At 34.0% G+C, this 21,599-nt stretch overlaps 4 protein-coding genes across 7 annotated transcripts in view; 3 read left to right on the forward strand and 1 right to left on the reverse strand.

The window, feature by feature from the left end:
- Window positions 1–5,849, reverse strand: part of LOC111494354 (calmodulin-binding transcription activator 5) — a 9,981-nt gene extending 4,132 nt beyond the window's left edge. The window contains exons 1-10 of one of the 3 annotated variants that reach the window (XM_023144278.1): window positions 5,669–5,849; window positions 5,461–5,555; window positions 4,669–4,794; window positions 4,319–4,434; window positions 3,085–3,173; window positions 2,862–2,934; window positions 2,135–2,264; window positions 1,586–1,705; window positions 1,434–1,477; window positions 758–1,135 (exon numbers count right to left, since the gene is read on the reverse strand). In XM_023144278.1, coding sequence (XP_023000046.1) covers window positions 758–1,135; window positions 1,434–1,477; window positions 1,586–1,705; window positions 2,135–2,264; window positions 2,862–2,934; window positions 3,085–3,173; window positions 4,319–4,434; window positions 4,669–4,794; window positions 5,461–5,536 — 1,152 coding nt within the window. In that variant the 5' untranslated portion in view covers window positions 5,537–5,555; window positions 5,669–5,849. Of the gene's footprint in view, window positions 1–757; window positions 1,136–1,433; window positions 1,478–1,585; window positions 1,706–2,134; window positions 2,271–2,429; window positions 2,514–2,861; window positions 2,935–3,084; window positions 3,174–4,318; window positions 4,435–4,668; window positions 4,795–5,460; window positions 5,556–5,668 lie in introns of those variants that run through there. The other 2 variants (XM_023144277.1, XM_023144279.1) reach the window with 2 other exon arrangements.
- A 5,821-nt stretch (window positions 5,850–11,670) lies between these two features.
- Window positions 11,671–15,154, forward strand: LOC111494355 (beta-D-xylosidase 1-like). The gene is made up of 6 exons (XM_023144280.1): window positions 11,671–12,212; window positions 12,404–12,685; window positions 12,783–12,952; window positions 13,139–13,236; window positions 13,425–14,189; window positions 14,268–15,154. Exons 1-6 carry the CDS (start codon window positions 11,784–11,786, stop codon window positions 14,867–14,869), a joined length of 2,346 nt encoding a protein of 781 aa, XP_023000048.1. The 5' UTR covers window positions 11,671–11,783; the 3' UTR covers window positions 14,870–15,154.
- An 885-nt stretch (window positions 15,155–16,039) lies between these two features.
- LOC111494361 lies at window positions 16,040–19,194 on the forward strand. 2 transcript variants are annotated; one of them, XM_023144285.1, is made up of 7 exons: window positions 16,041–16,167; window positions 16,379–16,445; window positions 18,251–18,319; window positions 18,426–18,473; window positions 18,698–18,754; window positions 18,834–18,896; window positions 18,982–19,194. In XM_023144285.1, the coding sequence occupies exons 2-7, from the start codon at window positions 16,389–16,391 to the stop codon at window positions 18,988–18,990; spliced, it is 303 nt and encodes a 100-aa protein (XP_023000053.1). In that variant the 5' UTR covers window positions 16,041–16,167; window positions 16,379–16,388; the 3' UTR covers window positions 18,991–19,194. The 2 variants fall into 2 exon arrangements, with proteins under 2 accessions (XP_023000054.1, XP_023000053.1); XM_023144286.1 differs by lacking the exon at window positions 18,698–18,754 and having other exon boundaries at window positions 16,040–16,167.
- A 239-nt stretch (window positions 19,195–19,433) lies between these two features.
- Window positions 19,434–21,180, forward strand: LOC111494359. Its single transcript, XM_023144283.1, has 4 exons — window positions 19,434–19,873; window positions 20,005–20,108; window positions 20,687–20,912; window positions 21,033–21,180. The coding sequence occupies exons 1-4, from the start codon at window positions 19,738–19,740 to the stop codon at window positions 21,149–21,151; spliced, it is 585 nt and encodes a 194-aa protein (XP_023000051.1). The 5' UTR covers window positions 19,434–19,737; the 3' UTR covers window positions 21,152–21,180.
- Window positions 21,181–21,599: the final 419 nt, after the last annotated feature.

The raw sequence follows: 21,599 nt of genomic DNA on the forward strand, positions 1-21,599 counted from the left end.
AAAAAAAAAAAAAAAAAAAAAAAAAAAAAAAAAAAAAAAAAAAAAAAAAAAAAAAAAAAAAAAAAATCCTTGAGCAAATTGCTTGACGAGAAATATAGCTCACAGATCAAAAAAACCCAAGGTCCGTTCAATAAATTCGCTTGGTCTGCTTCTACGACTAAAAACAGAAAGTTTACTTCAACTACTACAAAAAATTAATGGGACTAATTAAGAGAATCGTAGATATAAATTAATCAACCAAGGGCAAAAAAGAGTTGTGTGTCAAGAATTGGCTATGTTGAAACGACAGTAATGGAGAATTCAATCACCAACACAAATTACAATCTTAAAAAGGTAAAGTGGTTCTTTTGTTCCTAGATGCAGCAAATACTGTATCCTTCCATTATCAACCCTGATTTCTACGAATAAACTTACAACTTTGATTCTTCACCTCCCAAAATTAACAAAATATGCCTACGTTAGGGATATGTTAAATAGTTTATTTATTGACAAAGATTGAAATAGACTTTTATGTAAGATTTAAAGATTAAATTCTGTTTAAAAGTTTACCAACCAAAATAAAGTAAGCATTAAAATTTATGGACCAAAACAGGAGTTAAGCCTATTAATAATAATGAAGTGGACATAAAGGGAATGCTTTCCGTGCCTGCACAACAAGAAATACCGCAAAGCCTAATAAACACCCGTATTACGACGATGATAAAATGTCAATAAGTATAGGAAATGTGAAAATTTTGGTACTAGTAGAAGAAAGGACCTTGGTTTTTTCTGTTGAAAAGGCCCACGCAGGTGAGATATCGGTTATGTTAAAAATTTGCTCCATAACAGAAGATTGACAGTGATTTAATGTTGGATCAGTAAAAGAATTGTGAATGGATGAAATGGATGGCTCAATGGCAGGATCAATGACTGTATCAGGAGACTCAGTGATGACTTCATTTATCCATCGTCCAAAGCTGTCCTGGCTTTGCAGCAATCCATCATTTAACAAATTGTCCAATGAAGTAATTGGAATGGATTCCTTACTCTCCACATTTAAATTTGTTTGACCACTCGATAGTGGCATATAGGCACTCCCAATTGACTCAACTGGGTTATTAAACAAAGGCGTGTTCCCCAATAAATTGTTGGTCACCTGCAAAGATGGATTGTAAGAGTCCATGAATAAGGCAACAACTACGAGAGAGGAAAATTTAGCACCTTTATTAAATTATGTAGAATAAAGAAGTTGAATATAAGCAGAAAATTGTTTAATAAACAATGTTGTCAAGTAATGCAGCAAAACAAAATTAACCATTACTAGTTATCAGCTTTGCCTATCACTTAAAAATAAGAGAGGAGAAAAGTGAACAAATAGAATTAAAAAAAAAAAAAAAGGTGCAAGACAAGGGAACAACAGTAATCAAAATTCAATAGCAAATTATTCTACTCACATTTGTTGGGACTTGGCTCCGTTGGTCAAAGTATGAAAATCTGTCTGGTGAATGAGAAGACAAGAGTTAATCGAATTAACAATCTAGCCATTTGTGATCTAATTAAGCAGTTGTTTTTGCTTTGCTTCATTCAGAAATTTTTTCTTTGTTACCTCCTTTAGGCATGGAAGGCTTGAAAGGCTCGTCTGTCACAAGAAGTTCATCCCACTCAAGCGTGTTGATCTCATGAAGTCGTTGTTCATGATTCATGGCTGTTGTAGTGTCTCTTGGCTCTGTTCATTATACATGTAATAAAATAAAAGAAAACTTTACATCTGGTTTGAAAGGACAAGCAAACCAAAATAATTTCAAAATAACTTCACCAAAGGTATTTCTGTTACTTGTACTCTAAAGCACATGCTTGATAATCAAACACTTCGTTATTTGGTTCTAATATTTCAGAAGTGATTTCATCTCGTTAAAAGATTTTTTTTTTTTTTGGATTACTAGTATTTATTGAATTAATACTTCTATAATTGAAAATCTAAACTAAAACCGATCAATATAAGAAAGAATAAAATAAGGAGCAAGACAGTGTGTGCAAAGAGAGATTAGTTTGAGAGGGCATGTGAGAAGAAAGAGAGTGCAAAGAGGAACTAAATGTGAACTGAGAGGTTCGATAGAATATAGATAGAATATTTGACACATTCAGCCAGAATCACCTGAAAGTTCATTTTCGTCAACGGAATAACCATGATTATCCCTAGAATCAAGTTCTTCCGATAAAAGGCAAGGAGTTGATGGGTCAGAGACAGAACCAGAATTTGAATTCATAGACATGGATGGAGAGCTCTGCAACTAGCATTGATAGGAAGTTAGTGGATGGAATTATTTTTAATACAGAAGACTAATTGAAAGAAGTTGTTCATAAAGTGTTCAAATGCATGCTATCGAATCATGTGCATAATGTTAGGAAGTTTTGTCCATCCATGCCACGAAGTATAATAGAGTTGATACCTTTGAAAACAGTGTTTATCTGATATACTAATTTTTTCCCATCAAATAGTGACATGATCATGCCTTTTCCATTCCAGCATAAATTTATGCATATCAGAAGAAAGAGATCCACTTGTCACTTCAATCACTATATAGCACTCGAGTCTAAGCAGGGCCTTGATTTTCGAGAATCAAGTCAGATGCATAATAAAATTAGTAAAGGCATTTAGAGAAACTTTAAAGGCAATAATCAAGTCGCTGTCTTAAAACATTTCAAGGCAAACATATACATTCTTTGGTTGACTATGCTTAATAAATGTTCAATTAAATCATCTATTTCAACACAGATAGGTAGTTATCTGGTTTTTTAATGGAGGCAAAATCAGCAAATCTTAAAGGGAAGTAGCAGTTCAAACGATAAAAGCTCATATCATGACCATTATGTTTCAATACCTGCAGATGCATTGTGCTGAAATTAACCTCTTGTGTTTCACGGTAATGAACAAGGACAATGTGTTCAAGAGTCCTGAACAAAAAGGATAAGCATGTCATAAATTATGCAAATATGACACAATATGCCGCCACTATCTGATTTTATTTTTCTTTGTTCATGACAAGAAGGGGATAGACCATTGAAAGCAACAAATATACGAATGTAAATTCAACCATAACGTACTTATCAAGGAGCCAATAACACCGACGAACAAAGGTTGTGTTATCTAGGCCATGGGCATAGTATACATGTATCCTCTCTACATTCCCAACCTGCCAAAGAAAAAGAAAGAATTATCAAAATGAAGTTTTTTTTTTTTTTTTTTGGGTGATTAGTAGTCAGCAATTACTATAAATCTAAACACAATGAATACTTGATATTGACCACATTATCAGCTGATGACTAAAATTTAATTAATGTTGTCAAACCATGGAACAGCCCAAGCCCACCACTAGCAAATATTGTCCGTTTTGGCCCGTTACGTATCGTCGTCAACCTCACGATTTTAAAACGCGTCTACTAGGGAGAGGTTTCCACACCCCTATAAGGAATATTTCGTTCCCCTCTCCAACCGATGTGGGACCTCACAAACCACCAATAGTTCAAAAGAAAATGCTGGTTGTATTGAATCATTAAATATGTTCTCCAACAGCTTCCATTGCATGTGGATTCATATATTAATTTGATTAATGAAGGATAGTTAGTAGACAAGAAATGAAGTTGAGTCTGAGAAACTTGAAACGATCTTTTCCTACTCTAGTAAAAGTACTAGACTCAAATGCCTATGCTGATAAAATATGTCAATTTAACTCTTCATTATATTCTGAACATACAGATTATACAACTATATTTTGAATTAGCTTTGGAGAATTTAGGTAGAAACAATAGAAACTACTACAAATTTCTAAAGAAAAAAGGCATAAAAATTATATTCTGCCATAACACACGGACCCATAAAACGTCTATTGAGTAGCAATGCTACAGCAAAAGGAAAATTGGTATATAACCACCGACAACCCAGAAACCACTTCCACACGTCTAGCCAAAATCTTTTACAATATCCAAAAGCATCAAGCTTTGTAAGCATTGGTCACTCCAAAACTTTAAGGGCATCAAACTAGTATATATCACCCATAGATAAATTCCAATGGTGATTATGGAACTAATAGATGGACTTCAACGTGAAATAGTCATAAAAAACCACAGCCTACTTTCTCACTTACCACCACTAAGCCTAGGGCAACATATTTTTAATAGATTTCTAACTATTCTTTCGAGTGATATTTCCTCGTTTAAACATTTCAGAGGGGAAGATTGAATTAACCACATGCCAAAAATACAACCATCTGAGTCAGAAAAATGTATACGTAAAGAATGGAAACAGATCTTAGGTCTTGGTAAAAAGGGATACACTCACTTTTAGGTGTTCGTGTGCTTCTTTTATGGTCTTCCCGTCCTTTTTTTTCTTCCAATTATGTCCATCTTTGCGGAAATTCCTAAGCATCTTGCGGTTAAATAGTACAATGGTTCCACCTGTTGTGCATTTCCAATATTAGAATTTCCAAGTCATCACTGCCTATACTCGTTTTCTATATTACTCAATGTGGAAAGATAAATGTGATAGTCATGCAAAATGCAAAGAAGACTCATCATTGTATATGATACAAGTTACATCAGAAGTTAAGCAAAATAATTCTTTTATAGTACAGTTTATGACAAGTCAAATAGAGTTGGGAAGAAGCGCAGAGCAGAAACTCGTAAAATTACTTGTAGGCAAGTTCACTGGCTTGACGTGGATGACAAAATATTTGTTGTTACACAGAATTGCATGAATTTCATTTGGGCGAAGCCATCTTCCACTTGCTTCCTCCCTGATGTTTGTAACATCCAATTCTGTACAGAAGAGCAAACGAAAATGAAATAGTAAACTCGCGTTTTGAAAAGCAGATAACATACACAAAAGGTTAACCACTAAAGATAATTAGAATAATCATTCAAAGTTTAAGTGGCAAGAACCATGAGTTATACATTAATTTGTCAATAAAACTTCAAGTCCCTCCCAATAAAGGTTCTTTGGATCCCCTTGTTGTTGGGAGGTGATGATTCGGCCAACTGCCAACAGCCATCGTTAACTTCTCCATACTCCGAGGCATCTTTAAGCTAAAATGAGAGTTTTTCCTTGCCTCGAAACAATTTAAAAGTTTTTCCAATGATCTTTAAGCTAAAATGCGAAGTATCAGAACTCAGAAATCAAAACTTCCATGTTTTTCAGATTTGACTTCAGAAATTTCAACTGAACTCCAGCATGATGAAAATTTTAAACCAAAATTGAAACAATCAATCGTCGAATACCCCAATTACATAAACAGTAGCATGAGGTCATAGGGCATGGCAATTAGCAGTAAAAAGTCCTCCTAATCATAGCCTAGCTGTTATCCACAAGTTCCAGGAAACACTGTCACAGTTCAACAGCGAAAAACCCCGACATCTCCGTATTGACATCCATCTAAAAGTACTACCTTATCCGAACTTGAAAGCATGCTATGATCATGACAGTACCTTGCAATGTATGGAAACCATGAATCTCCGAGCCAACAAGGCTTCCTTGAACGTCGGCTTTCATGGCGAGAGACATCGATGGTTCCTATCAGAAGCTGAAACTCACCAAAAATACATCGAATTTTCAGAAAGAATCTGCGAGAAGACAAATACTGAACAAAAGGAAACGAAGTAGCAGAAGCAAACGTAAGCGATGATGGTCGATTACCTGATTAAGTACAGAATTCGATTCGGGACCGAACTATAGGGAAATTTTAGCAGCTCAATTATAGTCTTCGTTTAAACTCCTATCTCTCTCTCTTTCAATTTTTCTCTGTACTGACACTTCGCGAGAGACTCTGGCTGCCGTCTTCCCGGGACGGGGGCCACGGGCTGGCGTGGCGGGGCCTTGTTTCCGTTAAAGGTCTAGATATTTTTTTTTTTTAATTAAAACCTTTTTATTAGGGGAGTGTTAAGTTTTTAATATTAAATTAATCCACATTATTGAGCTCAAAACAAAATAATAATAAAATAAAATTGCAGTAGTTCAACTTTTAGACCGGTGGTTATTTCATTTCTGAAATTTTAAAAATTATTTAATATATATTTTAACATTTAAAATTGTGTCTATTTTACGTTTTAAGTTTACAAATTTATCATCTTTAAAAAAAATCTATTAATTATTAAGTGTCTAATAAATGGGCCAATCTCGCTAAAACCAGTACAGTAATATTTGGGCCAAGTCCATTGGTCTTCGATTCTTTATGGGCCGTGATGGACATAAAATGGGCCAAGACTTACTTACCTGGGCCTTTGCTATACAAAGCCTTCAACTCCAAATCAATTTAAATAAATGATTATAGCAACTTACAAAATAATAATAATAAATAAATAAATAAATAAAGTAGCCACAAGCAAAGCATGTTTTGTGTCGGAGTGAGACCACGTGGGTGCTGACTTATCTGATGTTTTTCAGGTAAGTTTTAGTGCTTTTTTAGGTAAGTTGGGACATCTTTTGGTGTTTTTTGTTATTGTATTTCTATGATTGGGTTTGGATGTTATTCTTCCTTCGTTTTGGTTATTTTGGATATTTGGTTTAATATTCTATTTCGGAGTAATATACTATTTTGAGCTAAATTGAACACAATAACCAGTAGAGTTCTACCCAACATAAGTACAGTCAGCAGATAAAATATATATTGTTAAATAATAATAAGAATTTTAAATTAAAAAGGAAAAAAAAAAAACTTTATTTACTTGTGGGATTACTTGTTTCAAGGGATATCTAATTCCTCTTGGCATGACTCATGAAATAATTTGATAGGATTATGGGCTTACGTGGTTGGATAAGCTTTGTTTCCAAATTTATTGCCCATCCCTTTATTTCTTTTCATCCTCCTATTAAAATACGATGGGCCGATTTTATGTCTCAACAAAAAGGCCGAACCAACCAACCTTCCCATATTATTGCAGGGCCCAGTAACAGTCACCATTTTTAAATCAGATATTTACAAAAATAATAAATTCAATTTTGGAAAGGGATGACTGAATGGGCACTATCGTCTTTTCCTCGCCATTTATAATTGTTTTGATTTTTTTAAATAAAGTATTTGTTTTTATATTTTTATTTATTGTTATTCCTTCATTCTCATCCGAAAAACTTCGCAAATTCTCCGAATGGATAGGATTGGTGGGCCCTGGCCCACTTCAACTCCAAGCCCTCCTTCCAAGTCCAGCATCTTCACTAGGTAGGGCTCTTAGCATCCTCGTTGGCGCACCATTTGGTGTCTGGCTCTAAAACCATTTGTAACGGTCCAGACCTACAGTTAACGTGTATTGTTCTCTTTGGACTTTCCCTTCCATAATTACCCTCGAGGTTTTTAAAACTCGTATGTTAGGGAGATATTTTCATAGAAGGTTTCCTTCTCCTCTCCAATCGACGTGGGATCTCACAAAACCAACGACAAAAAAAATGATCAAATATTTCAATAAATCAAATTAAAATCATAAGACAAACGCTATTGAATCAACTCATTGACCTTCTAATTTAAAATTCACTTTTGCACAACATATTGTGACATATCAATTCTTCAACGACCACACGTCTTACAAGATGCCATATAATATTTGAAATCAATTGACAACGAGTCGATGTTTTGAGAGATGTCATCACGATTTTGCTAACGACCGTTTTTCTTGATTTAGCTGATTATGGACAAAAGTTGCAAAGAGATTCAGCCTAGAATTATATATATCAATCTATATATAATAAGAATAATAATAATATTTATTTTGGTAAGAATTAAAATTATCCCTTCACTTAGTTGGGGAACAAAAATTGGTCAATATCAACCACCATGAATTGTTTCATGCCAATTTTGAAAATATATAGACCGATTATGTCGTATCTATCAATGATATTTAAAAAATATTATTTTAAACATTTTGTAATAAATGATTGTTTAAGGATCAGTATGAATGACTAGACCGAACGCTATCAATCCAATCTGAGCATTGACTCATTATGTATCATCATCAAATCGTGGTGTTTGTTTCATTCTCCTCTCTAACTGATGTGAGATCTCACAATCCACCTCACCTAGGAGTCTAGTGTTCTCACTGTCACACCATAAGGTGTCTAGCTATAATACCATTTATAACGTTCTCAACTCATCGCTAGCAGATATTGCCTCATGATTTCAAAACACGTATGTTATGAAGAGATTTCTACACTCTTATTAAAAACAAACGTTTCGTTCTTCTCTTCAACTAATGTGAAATCTCACCCGTACTCTTAATTTAGCTTGATTATCATGTAAAAGTCATGGTCATGTCTCATATAAAAGATACCAACCGTTGATCTTTTGAACTCACTTATTTACGTGGCCAATGTTAGACGAACACGACTCTCCACAATGGTATGATATTGTCCACTTTGAGCATAAGCTCTCATGGCTTTGCTTTGGGCTTCCCAAAAGGTCTCATGCCAATGAAGTTAGTATTCCTCACTTATAAACCCATGATCATTCCCTAAATTAGCCGATGTGGAACTTTCATCATCCAACACCTCCCTTCGAACAAAGCACGCCTCCCCTTAATCAAGGCTCGACTCCACTTCGTACCTTCGAGGAGGCTTGACTCCTTTTTTCTTTTTGGAGTCCTTTGTTCGACATTCGAGGATTTTTCAATTTATTGGCATGGCTAAGTTTAGAGCATGGCTCTGATACCATGTTAGACGAACACAACTCTCCACAATGGTATGATATTGTCCACTTTGAGCATAAGCTCTCATGGCTTTGCTTTGGACTTCCCTGTTAAGGATATTTAGTAATAAATTATAGTTTACCGTATATATTATATTTGATATTTTATTATAAGGCAAATATCTTATTATCATAGGTATCTTTCCATTTATTGTTATTTCTATTTATTACTATTTCCATATCCTTGTAATTTATTTGATTATAAATAAGATAACTTTCACACCATTTAAGTGTGGTGGATTAATCAAACATTCACATGGTATCAGAGCCCTTTCGGTTTAACAACCCTGATCCTTTCTTTTCAATGGTTTTTGAATCCTTTAATCTTCTTCTCCACCACCCCTGCTGGTTTTGACGCCGCAGGGGCAGTCTTCATGGCTGTCGTAATCGGAGCCGATTGATTACTCTTCGGCTCCACCCTATTGACCTCCAAATCACCTTTCGTCATACTCTGTACATACAACCTCACCTTTTCCAACCCAATCGGTTTTTCCCCTTGGCCAATATAGTCTCTCTCATTTTCTTCCCAATCAACCTTCATCTTTCACATAAACCTTAACCTAAACCTATCAACCTTTTGCAGAGATTTACCTTCGGAATCTGGGTGCCGCATTGGCCTATTCGTCAACCAAGTTGCCGCCTCCCTTCCTGCCAAAATTGGCTTCTTCGCCCGATGAGGCGACTCTTCCGACTGCCCTTCTCGCCAAAATTGGCTCCTTCGCCCAATGTGGCGACTCTTCCGGCTTCAACATTGTCTTTGTCCCTTGCTCTAGGTTTCCCCTTCTACTTCTTGGGGTTAGAAATATTCTCACCAGAGCCAAGGCAGCATCGTCGCTAAGCGACAATCCCTCTTCATGGGTTAGACATATTCTCGCCGAAGCCAAGGCAGCATCGCCGCTGAGCGGCGATCCCTCTGCAATTTTTGATGGCCAAGAACCGGGTTGTTAGCATCTTCATGAAAAGTGTTTCTCAACCTCTTTGAATTTTTCAGATTCAAGCTTCACGTTCGTTTAAATCCGACGCTTAGCTTGCGGTGGGGTGTTAAGGATATTTAGTAATAAATTATAGTTTACCGTATATATTATATTTGATATTTTATTATAAGGCAAATATCTTATTATCATAGGTATCTTTCCATTTATTGTTATTTCTATTTATTACTATTTCCATATCCTTGTAATTTATTTGATTATAAATAAGATAACTTTCACACCATTTAAGTGTGGTGGATTAATCAAACATTCACATTCCCAAAAGGCCTCATACCAATGGAGAGTGTATTGCATTGATTATAAACCCATGACCATTGGTATTGCCTCATACCATGTTGGATGATGAAAGTCCCACATCGGTTAATTTAGGGAATGGTCATGGGTTTATAATCAATGCAATACACTCTCCATTGGTATGAGGCCTTTTGGGGAAGCCCAAAGCAAAGCCATGAGAGCTTACGCTCAAAGTGGACAATATCATACCATTGTGGAGAGTCGTGTTCGTCTAACAGCCAAGACATTATTATTATTTTTTAAATTTTGGCACAATATAAAAAAAATATATATATATATATATTATATATATGATATTATCATTATATGGCCAAAGTTACTTTCCTTATCATAACAACCAAATAATAGACGCATGTAGTTGTTGACCAAAAGTATCATAATGGAAACAAAAAGATAATAATAATAATCATACTCAATTAGTGGGGAATATATCCCAACAATTGCATAAAAAAAAAAATAAATAAAAAAAAATTAATTATTTACATTATTCTTTTCAAATAATTAAGAAAGATGACCCGACGTTTATTATGCATATTAAAAGTCATTTTCTTTATAGGTACGTAAACATGCCCTAAACTCTATTGTTTAATTATACAAAACTTGACCTTAAAAAATCTATAAAATTTTAAATATATATCAAATAACTTGTTTTATTCCATTAAAGGTTCCGACCCTAGGTTGATGCTTCACATTTACTCAAAGATTCATATAGTCAATGATGCAGTTTATTATGTTTTTGATTGTTTGTAGTGTTAAAAAATAAATGATTTGGTACAACAACCGAACAACCGATCATTTATATCTCGATATGATTGTTTATATTTAACCTAATTTTAAATTATTACTTTTTTATTTATTTGAAGAGGTATGATTTTCCTCTTTCTAACAATATATATATATATATTTTTTAAGACAAATTAAAAAAAAATATTGAAAAAGTGTAACCATAATGTTGAATTGGAAATTAATGAATAATATTTAATACGAAATTTATTTACTACAATAAAGTTAAAGCCTTCTCAATTTAGATGCCAAAACAAAATGATTTATTATTCTCTCGAAATCACTTTTAAAAATTAAATTGTAAATTTTATTATATGGGTTAAATATATTTTTAGAAAATATACATTTATATTTAAGTAACTACACATTGACGGCACGCCACACCATAGCTGCGTCTTCAACTTGCTCACTTCCATCTAATATAATAACATTATTGACGATGATAATCAAAACCAAAACCCACATTAATTCAGTCGCTATCTATCCATTTATATGAACTTTGTTAATATTTCTTTTTTCTTTTGAGTATAAGTTTGTTAATAATCTTTCCAAAGTTGCTACTAAAAACCAATTTCATTCCAAATACTTTCCCCAAAGACAAAAATACAAATTTGAACTCTTAAAACTCACCTCAAATTTAGATATAACATTTTATTTTATTGTTGAATTTATTAGTTATGACAAAATTATTTGGTGGTTAATTTGTACCTAAGTTATAACTTATTTTTGTACAACATTTAATTTTATTAAAATTAATAAATTTATGAAGAAATTGATGGGAAAATAAAAATTTGGTGATTCATATTGATTCAATTATTAAAGGTTGAGATTTATTATTTATTTTCAAAAAGAAAAATGATCATTTCTTCATAACTAAAATCCCACGTGGAAACCCAATCGTGAAAGTGAAAATATCCCATCCCATATGCAAAGCCTTACCAGAAAAACGCAGCTGCCATTGCCCTATAAAAACCCACTACCCCTTCACTCACTCTAAATACACTTTATAGTAATGGCTTGTTATTTTAGAAGTGGGGTTATCCGGTGGCCGGCGGTGGCGGCGATGGTGGTGGTGGTGGTGGTGGTGGCAGCGGTGATGGGGAGGGCGGAGGGGAGGGCGGCGTTTGCATGCGACGGGCAGAATGCGGCGACGGGAAATATGGGGTTTTGTAAGGTCTCGTTGGGGATTGAAGAAAGAGTCAGAGATTTGATTGGGAGGTTAACGTTGGCGGAAAAGATAAGACTATTGGTTAATAATGCCATCCCGGTGCCAAGGCTGGGGATTAGAGGATATGAGTGGTGGTCGGAAGCACTTCACGGGGTTTCCAATGTGGGCCCCGGTACTAAGTTTGGTGGGGCCTACCCTGGCGCCACTAGCTTTCCTCAAGTCATCACCACCGCTGCTTCCTTCAATCAATCGCTTTGGGAGGAGATCGGACGGGTCAGAATTTTCAACCTTTTTTCTTTACATTTTCTATAATATATATATTGAGAAATTATTAAATATATTTTAAATTATTAAATAGTTACAAAAGGAAGCCTAAGAATTAAGAAACTACAACCAACGGCCTCATTAATAGTGCAAATTGAAAACCTAGACAATGACGTTAAGGGTAATGTCTTAATCAATAGGTGGTTTCCGACGAAGCGAGAGCAATGTATAACGGAGGAACAGCAGGTCTAACATATTGGAGCCCGAATGTGAACATATTTCGAGACCCACGGTGGGGGCGTGGCCAAGAAACTCCCGGGGAGGACCCGATCTTAGCCGGGATGTACGCTGCCAGCTACGTCCGAGGGCTGCAGGGGAATGGTCAGGGGAAAAGGCTAAAGGTGGCTGCTTGTTGCAAGCATTACACTGCCTATGATCTTGACAATTGGAATGGAGTAGACCGGTACCATTTCAATGCGAAGGTGTGTATTGGGCTTTGGAAATTAGAGATCCAAAAGGCCATAATGGGCCGAAGCCCATTTTGATTATTAATGGGCTTTTTTGTGTTGGGTTGGGCAGGTGAGTAAACAGGATTTGGAGGACACTTATAACGTGCCTTTTAAAGCTTGTGTGGTGGAGGGAAAAGTGGCGAGCGTAATGTGCTCTTATAATCAGGTCAACGGGAAGCCGACTTGCGCTGACCCTGATTTACTTAAAAACACCATCCGTGGAACTTGGGGGCTTGATGGGTGAGTTCCCATGGAATTACTGTGCACATGGTCGCACTAGAATTAAACTATCTTATTTAATTTAGGTTTTTTTTTAATTTAACAATTACAATATTTAAGTTTTTTTTTTTTTTTTTTTTAGTATTTAACTCTTTATTTTTTAAAATTAAGCTTAAAAAATACCACTTTCTTTATGAATTCCATTAGGTATATTGTCTCCGATTGCGATTCAGTTGGAGTTATGTACGACAACCAACATTTCACACATACACCCGAAGAAACAGCTGCTTACACTATTAAAGCGGGTAAGTACCCATTGGAAGCAATGAAGGAGTTTTTAACCATTATTATTATTATTATTATTATTATTATTTAAGTAATACCCAAAAAGATTAACAATCAATTCATCTAACCTTCTTAGAAATATTAATTAAGAAAAAATAATTTTTTTTTTAAAGAAATAAATGTATCTAATGGTAGCAATGATTTGCAGGCTTGGACTTGGACTGTGGACCATTCTTGGCGGTGCACACAGCCGCAGCCGTTGGAAGAGGACTCCTAAAAGAAGCCGATCTCAACGGCGCCTTAGCTAATTTACTCGCGGTGCAAATGAGGCTCGGAATGTTTGACGGCGAGCCCACGGCCCAACCCTATGGCCACTTGGGCCCAAAAGACGTCTGCACCCCAGCCCACAAACACCTAGCCCTCGAAGCCGCAAGACAAGGCATAGTCCTCCTCCAAAACCGAGCCGCATCCTTACCACTCTCCCCCACGCGCCACCGCACTGTCGCAGTAATCGGTCCGAACTCTGACGCCACCGTCACCATGATTGGAAACTACGCCGGCGTGGCCTGCGGATACACTTCGCCGCTCCAAGGAATCGCGAAGTACGCCAAAACCATCCACCAGAATGGCTGCGCCAACGTGGGGTGTGGCGGAAATCAGCTAATTGAGGCGGCTGAGACGGCGGCGCGCGTGGCAGATGCAACGGTGGTGGTGGTGGGGTTGGACCAGTCGATTGAAGCGGAGTCTAGGGATAGAAATGGACTGCTTTTGCCTGGGTATCAGCAGGAATTGGTTTCGAGAGTGGCGAGGGCTTCTAGAGGGCCGACGGTGCTGGTTTTGATGTCCGGCGGTCCGATTGATGTTACGTTTGCAAAAAGTGATCCCAAAATTAGTGCGATTCTTTGGGCTGGGTATCCCGGTCAGGCTGGTGGCGCCGCCATCGCCGATGTGATTTTTGGCGCCATTAATCCTGGTACTAATTCATTTTTCCCTCTGCTATTTTTTATTATTTTATAAATGTTCAATAACGATTTTGTTTGAAAATGTGAAGGGGGGAAATTGCCAATGACTTGGTATCCACAAAGCTACCTAGCCAAGGTCCCAATGACAAACATGGGCCTAAGACCCGACCCATCAACGGGCTATCCGGGTCGAACCTACCGATTCTACAAGGGTCCAGTCGTGTTCCCATTCGGGTACGGTCTAAGCTATTCAAAATTCACCCACAGCATAGCCGAAGCCCCAAAAGAACTCCCAATTCCTCTCACAAATTTATCTCCCAATCCCAATTCCACCGCCTCTCTCAACGCAATCAAAGTCTCGCACACCGATTGCGCCTCAATCTCTGATCTAGGCCTTCAAATCGACGTCAAAAACGTCGGCACTCTCGACGGATCTCACACCGTTCTCGTCTTTGCGACTGCTCCAAACGAGAACTCGTCGCCATACAAGCACTTGATCGGATTTGAAAAGGTTCATATGACAGCCGGATCTCAAAAGCGAGTTAGAATCGGAGTTCATGTTTGCGATCATCTTAGCCGAGTCGACCAATTTGGAACTCGAAGAATTCCAACTGGTGAGCACACTCTCCATATTGGAGATCTTACTCATACAATTTCTCTTCACGCCGATTTACAGAATATTAAATTTTGATTGAATTTGGCAAAAATGTTGATGCTGCTGTGCCCTAATTACGATGATTACATAGAATTGAAGTTTTTAAAAAATAATTGTATATGAAATTAAATTGGTCGAAGAAGAAGAGGGAAATTATGGATTGAAAAGAAATTTGGAAGTAATTGTTGTTTGTATTGAAGAATGATTGTGCCTCAATGCAGCAAAATTGCAAGGGGCAATCTATGTAGATTTGCAAGTGTAAATTTGTGATTGAAAAGCAGATTATGCTATTAATAATGAATATGAATTGTTATTAAGTTATATTGCCCTTCTCATTTAAGTAATGCTGGAAAGTGTTCTGCATTATTGTGCAATTTAAAAAAAAAAAAAAATTCAAATATATTTCTAATCTCATTATTTTTTTTAATAATTGAGTTTAGACTATTTAATGGTAAAGTAAATGTGTTATTATTTCTTCTCTCTCTTTTTTTTTAAAAAAAAATCTATACTGATAATTACCTTATTCCACCTAACAATCCAAGAAGACGTGTTTATATTTTGACCATCAATTTCAAAGCTGATTTTTATTTTCGAATTTTGATTATTAAATTTATTTTAAAAAAAGGTTCCCGTGTTTGGAGGTTAGTGAGCTTTTTTATTTTATTATTTTGGTTTACTTTAATTTACTATTTTTAATTCTAAATTTAATTTAAGAGATAATTGCAGGATTTTACCCCGACAACTAAATTCTTTACATAAATTATCTCATTTTCTTAAATTAATATTATTTGAGAAGATAAGCTCATTGATTTACTCTTCCCAACTAATTTGAGTTGAAACGTATTATTTAAACTATTTTAGATTTTCAAATTTTATAAATTAATAATTAAAATTATGGTACTTTTAAAGCTCAACGTGCCATATCAATTGGGCGGCTAATTGGATTAGTCTTCCGTTGACGAATTTATGAGATTATCAAAAAATTATCGAGTCAAAACACCTTTTATTTATTTTATTTCTTTTAAAGGCCGACAATTATATGGCAAAACTTGACCCTCTTTTTTCTTTTCTTTTTTTCTTTTTTAAATATATATATATATATATATATATATATATATATATAACAGTAAAATAAGCTTCGAAATATAAAGTAATAAATTAATAGTAATAATAATAAATTGAAATTTATATAAACCCCAAATTGATGTTGTTGTAAGTTGAACATATTCTTGCGAGGCATCCTCTTTACTCAACCGCCCGTTATTATTTGTCCCATTCCACATCTATCCATTTCTCCTTTTTCATTTTCTCTCTCTCTCTCTCTCTCTCTCAAGGTACTTCTCTTTCTCTCTCTAAATTCGCTCTTCTGTTTCGCCATGGCTGAACCAGTTTTCTTATCAGAACTGGAACGAATTCGATTAATCGATCAAATAGCTTTGAATTTGATTTCAGAGCGAGTCGATTTGCATTTCTGTTTATGAATCGGTTTAATTTCTTCATCCTTTTCGTTAACTACGGCGGCGTTTTTTCTCTTGTTGTTGTTAGGAAGTTAGATATGGCGGATCATCAAAGCAAAGGAGGAGAAAATTACTTCCCCTTCCACCAAAACCAGGTACATTCAATTCAATTCATTTTTCATTTATTTTATTTAATCTCTTTCCTCTTAGATTAAGTCGTTTAAATCTCGTGTTTTCCTCTTTGAATTCTCTATATAAGCATATTGTTGCTTTTGAAATTTGAGATTACATTTTTAGAATCATTTTCATCTAAACATTATAATTTGTGGCCAAATAAAAGAAAAATCTATTTGTTTAATCAAAACTAGAAACAAATCACACAAACCTATCAGGATCTAATTTTTCATTTTAGATTTCATTTGGTTTAGATGTGTGAATCTATTTCTAATGTCTAAATCTATAAAATAATAATAATAAAAAAAATGGAATAGAAAACTTCAAAATTAAAATTTTAATTTTAACTAATAATCATGATTAACATAAATTTTGTTAATAACTTATTTTCAAGTGTTTTAATTTTTTTAAAAACATTAATAAAAATATTATATATATATATATATAATAGGAAAGTTTTTGCAAGTATAAAATTAAGAATGACTATTTTACTTTTCTTTGAATTAAGGAAGGAAAGAAAATAAGAATTAAGTCATTTTCTTTTTGTTTAAGGAAAAAATGCCAAATACATGAGGGCCAATGAAATTTTCGTGGCTTCAGTTAGTGGGCCTCATAAAATCCCTTACGATGGACCCTCCAATTTGCAATGTTCATTTTATTCCGATAAGATTTTCATTTCAAAAAATGGCGTTTTTTTTAAATATTATAATCGTTTTTTCCCACTCCCATTTACTCTACCACTTGGTATTTTATAATACGACGTGGTTTGATTTCATCCAAATAATATTATAAATAACAAATAAAAACCAAAATATGTGATTGTTTTGTGACAATGCAAGTTTATCATCACCTTAAAGTTCAATGTTTTAATTAATAAAATGATTTTTCCATCTATAAATTAGGTTTTATTATAAAAATGTTATTCCATAGCCCTTTCTTTTCAAATTTAAGTTTAATTGTTAAGAGAAATTTTGACATTTAAATATAAATTTAACTTTTAATTTTTTGTTTAATAAAATTTTAAATTTTAAAATTTTAATAATAATAATAATATATGTATATATATAAAATGAAAAAACATTGACATGATGGTTCTTGTGATTTGTTGGGTTTAATCATCGTATTTATAGAACAAGTTGTCTGATTGGCATTGAATTATGACTTACGAGAAGAGAAGAATTGGAAGATAAAAAAGGACCCACGTTTAATAATACAACTTGGGTTAGGAGGTCAACTCTTTATCAAAGGGAACACTACACACCACATGCCGTTGGATTTTGGACTATTTATTTATTGATTTTTGCTTTCTTTGAATTTGTCGGCTGAGTGAAATTCTTGTTACGTCGTCGTATTGCCATTTTTTTTTCTTTTTGTTTCTGAATTCAATTGTTGACATCGTTTGCTGTGAAATTACAAATTACAAATTTATAAATTTATTATACAATTTTTTTTTAAAAAAAATTAAGATTAGCTACAATATTTCTTCCTCTAAAAGATAACCACATTGTCATTTTCTACATAAATATATAGTTTTATTAACTAACAGTATTGACTTGAAAAACGGATAAAATAAACTTTTTCTTCTTAAAGCAAAGATATTGCTTGCTTCCTGTAAAGAGCGAGTTTCTTGACGTTAAAGTCACGTTAGAGCGAGTTTCAGACGGACTGCTTTTCCACATATATATTTTCCAATAATTTTTTTAATTAAAAAAATCACAGTTCCAGTGGTACGCTAGCTTAATAAATATTATTGAGGTTTTTATGGTATAAAATAAAACAAATACAGGAAGCTACAGCAGTAACTGGGAACAGATACGGAGGACTTGCTCCAAAGAAGAAGCCATTGATTTCAAAGGTAACGAATGAATGATTTATTTATTTATTGTTTTAATGATATGAAGTCTCAATTTTAAACACCCACCTAAATTATTAATGCCTCTTTTAACTTTGGTCTATATTAGGACCACGAACGTGCCTTCTTTGATTCGGCGGATTGGGCCTTATGCAAGGTACTTTTTCTTACAAAACAATTATAAATAATAATAATGATAATGATTTATTAGATATAAATCTGACTTTTTTTTTTAAATTTAATTTTATTTATGATAAATTCGTAAGTTTTAAAAAATATGAATATATATATTTGACATAAAAATAAAAGTTTTAAATCTTAATAAACTATTTATAGGGGGCTGGGCTTTTAATTTATGTTTATGTATGGCCTCCCAAATAGCAAGGGGCAGGGCTTTGTAACAGCGTGGCCGTAGAGAAACTACAGCCTAAGCTACAGGTACAGCTAAATTTTTGTATTATTTTCTCAAATAAATTTATATGCCAAATATGCCCTTACTTTTCCTTCTAATTACCAGAGGACCCCAAAGCCACAGCTTCCACCAAGGAGGCCGGTCTGCACGTTCGAGAAGGGCAATATCGTAAGGAAAAAGAAATCCGATTTAAATCTCTAATTATTATTTTGGCGGAAGTAATTTTTCACTTTGGTTTTTTATGGTAACGCAGGTTGAATAGTTAATTAAAAGGCAATGTGAAATGTCTGGCAGTAAAAAGGTCCTCGGAAGGATTGATTTAACTGTGCAATTTTTAGCAGCTAAATTAATTCTGAATCACCCAACTTATTTTCTTAAATGAAGGTTGTTGAAATCATTTGTATTATTGGAATCGAATTTGATTTTGATATTAAATCATCAATCTCTCAGTGCTTAATTTACTAAACTTGGTTCTAATTAGTTGATTTAATCAAATTCTTACTTTAAGATAAATTAGTTTATCCAATCAATGCTACCCGGTTGGTTGACCAATCAAAATTTCTAAAATGAAATTATAATATTTATGCTAGCAAATATTGTTAGCTTTGGCCCGTTATATATCTGTGACATCCCACATCGATTAGAGGGGAACGAGTGCCAGCGAGAATGTTGGGCCCCGAAAGAGCTGGATTGTACGATCTCACATCGGTTTGAGAGAAAAGCAAAACATTCTCTACAACGGTGTGGACAATATCTTTTAGCGGTGAAGTTGGGCTTTAAAATCGTGAGACTGACGATAATACCAACGAGCCAAAACTAACAATATCTATTATCGATGGAGTTGGACACGAACAATTGGTTGAAGCTTGGAAAGGTTTAATTGGAACAAGAGTTTTGGTGAATTAGTTCAACTTCTTCTCTGCCTTTCTCTTACCAAACCCATCTGCTTTGTTATCTCAAAGGTCTTTTGTTCATCCCTCCAAGCTAATGAGCCAATCAGATTATATAGATGAAAAGCTCAGAATTTGTATCTATGTTTTGTTCTTCCCAAACATCGACTATGGCTCTCGTGTTCTTTCCTTTCACTAGAATATCCATTTCAGCTGTTGCCGTCTTCTACCTTCTCACTTCTTGTTATTTGTACGGTAATGTAGCATTAAACCTACTACCACATATAATCTATATTTTATTAATAATTATCTAAATTAATGTTTTTTTTTTTTTTTTTTTTTTTTTTTTTTTTTTTTTTTTTTTTTTTTTTTTTTTTTTTTTNCAGGAAAAGGAGACGACGCCGAGGGTGTTGCATCGAGCGGTTTTGTTGGTTACGAGGATCCACCCGAGATTGTTGCCAAAGCATTACGATGCTTCAATGATAAATATGTACGTCACACATAGTCATAACTAATATATATATTGATTAATTCAAATTAGCTACCATGTTAAGAATCACGACTCTCTATAATAATATGATATTGTCCACTTTTAGCATAAGCTTTCATGACTTTGCTCTGGGTTTCCCCAAAAGGTCTCATTCCAATACAGATATATTCCTCACTTATAAACTCATGATCTTCCACTAAATTAACCAACGTGGGACTCACTCTCAATAATCCTCAACAATCCTCCCCTCGAATAGAGTACACTATAAGCCTCCCCTTAATCGAGGCTCGACTCCTTTCTCTAGAGCCTTTGAACAAAGTATACATTTTGTTCAACACTTTAGTCACCTTTGACTACACCTTCGAGACTCACAATTATTTGTTCGATATTTGAAGATTCTATTGACGTGCACTAAATGACAACTACTGTATTTGGAGATCAAAATGGGAATAGAATAAAAGATTATTTATAATAGATGGTAGATAATTTATGTATAAAATATTTTTATTCTTAAAATAACTAAACTTGAGATTAGGTTAAATGTTTAGCATCGGAATTTACCGTGGAAGTAAAAACAGATATACAGCGCGTGTGAAGAATCGTACAGATTAAAGGCGAGTGGGAATGTGGAGGTCCCACTGGAAAGAACAGAAGAATACTGCAACGGGCCGTGTTTGGGTGAAACGCACTTGGTGCTTGATTGCATTGACGGCATTTTTAGCAATTTTTTGTTTTACAATAAGGCCACGTTGCAAGATGTTAGGGACACCATCCACGCTGGATGTGGCTATGGCCCTCAAAGAGGTTCTATTTATTTAATTAAATTCTAATTTCATCAACTAATTCATCCTTTTAATTTTGTATTCCATAATTATTTATATATTTATTTTTTTAAACAACTAAACTAAAATTGTGTTAATGCAGGAAACTTCGACGTGTTGGAGCACATAAGAGCTGAAACAGACAAAGCGTGGAGGGCTTCGAATAAGATAGTTATTGGATTTAGCTTTATTATTTTGGGCGTTTTTAGCTTGTTCCTTTGAAATCCCATTATTATTATATAATTTTAACATGTCATGTCTTGTATAAATTATCGAAAAAAAATCTTAAAATGCCTTATTATTGTAACAAATAGAGCGAGATTAAGTGGGACTAATCGTTACTATTATCTTAAAATATATATATATATATATATATATATATATATATATATATATATATTATTGATTAATATATTAAGGGTTTAAATCATTTTATTTTATAGGTTATTAAATATGAATTAATTTTTAAAATTTTAAAATGCCTAAATCAATAAAAATATATTTGAATTTTGCACTTGGTTTTAAAATTTAAAAAAATTAAAAAATACCTTTATTGTTAATTTTGGAGGGAAGAAAAGTTTAAAAAATACATTTTTTTTTTTAATAAAGATTAGGGTATTTTTAAAATATTTTTTTAGAAATTATTTGTAGCGTTATTTATTTATTTAGC

This window comes from Cucurbita maxima, unplaced genomic scaffold (assembly GCF_002738345.1).
Source record: "Cucurbita maxima cultivar Rimu unplaced genomic scaffold, Cmax_1.0 Cma_Scf00020, whole genome shotgun sequence".
Taxonomy (NCBI): domain Eukaryota; kingdom Viridiplantae; phylum Streptophyta; class Magnoliopsida; order Cucurbitales; family Cucurbitaceae; genus Cucurbita; species Cucurbita maxima.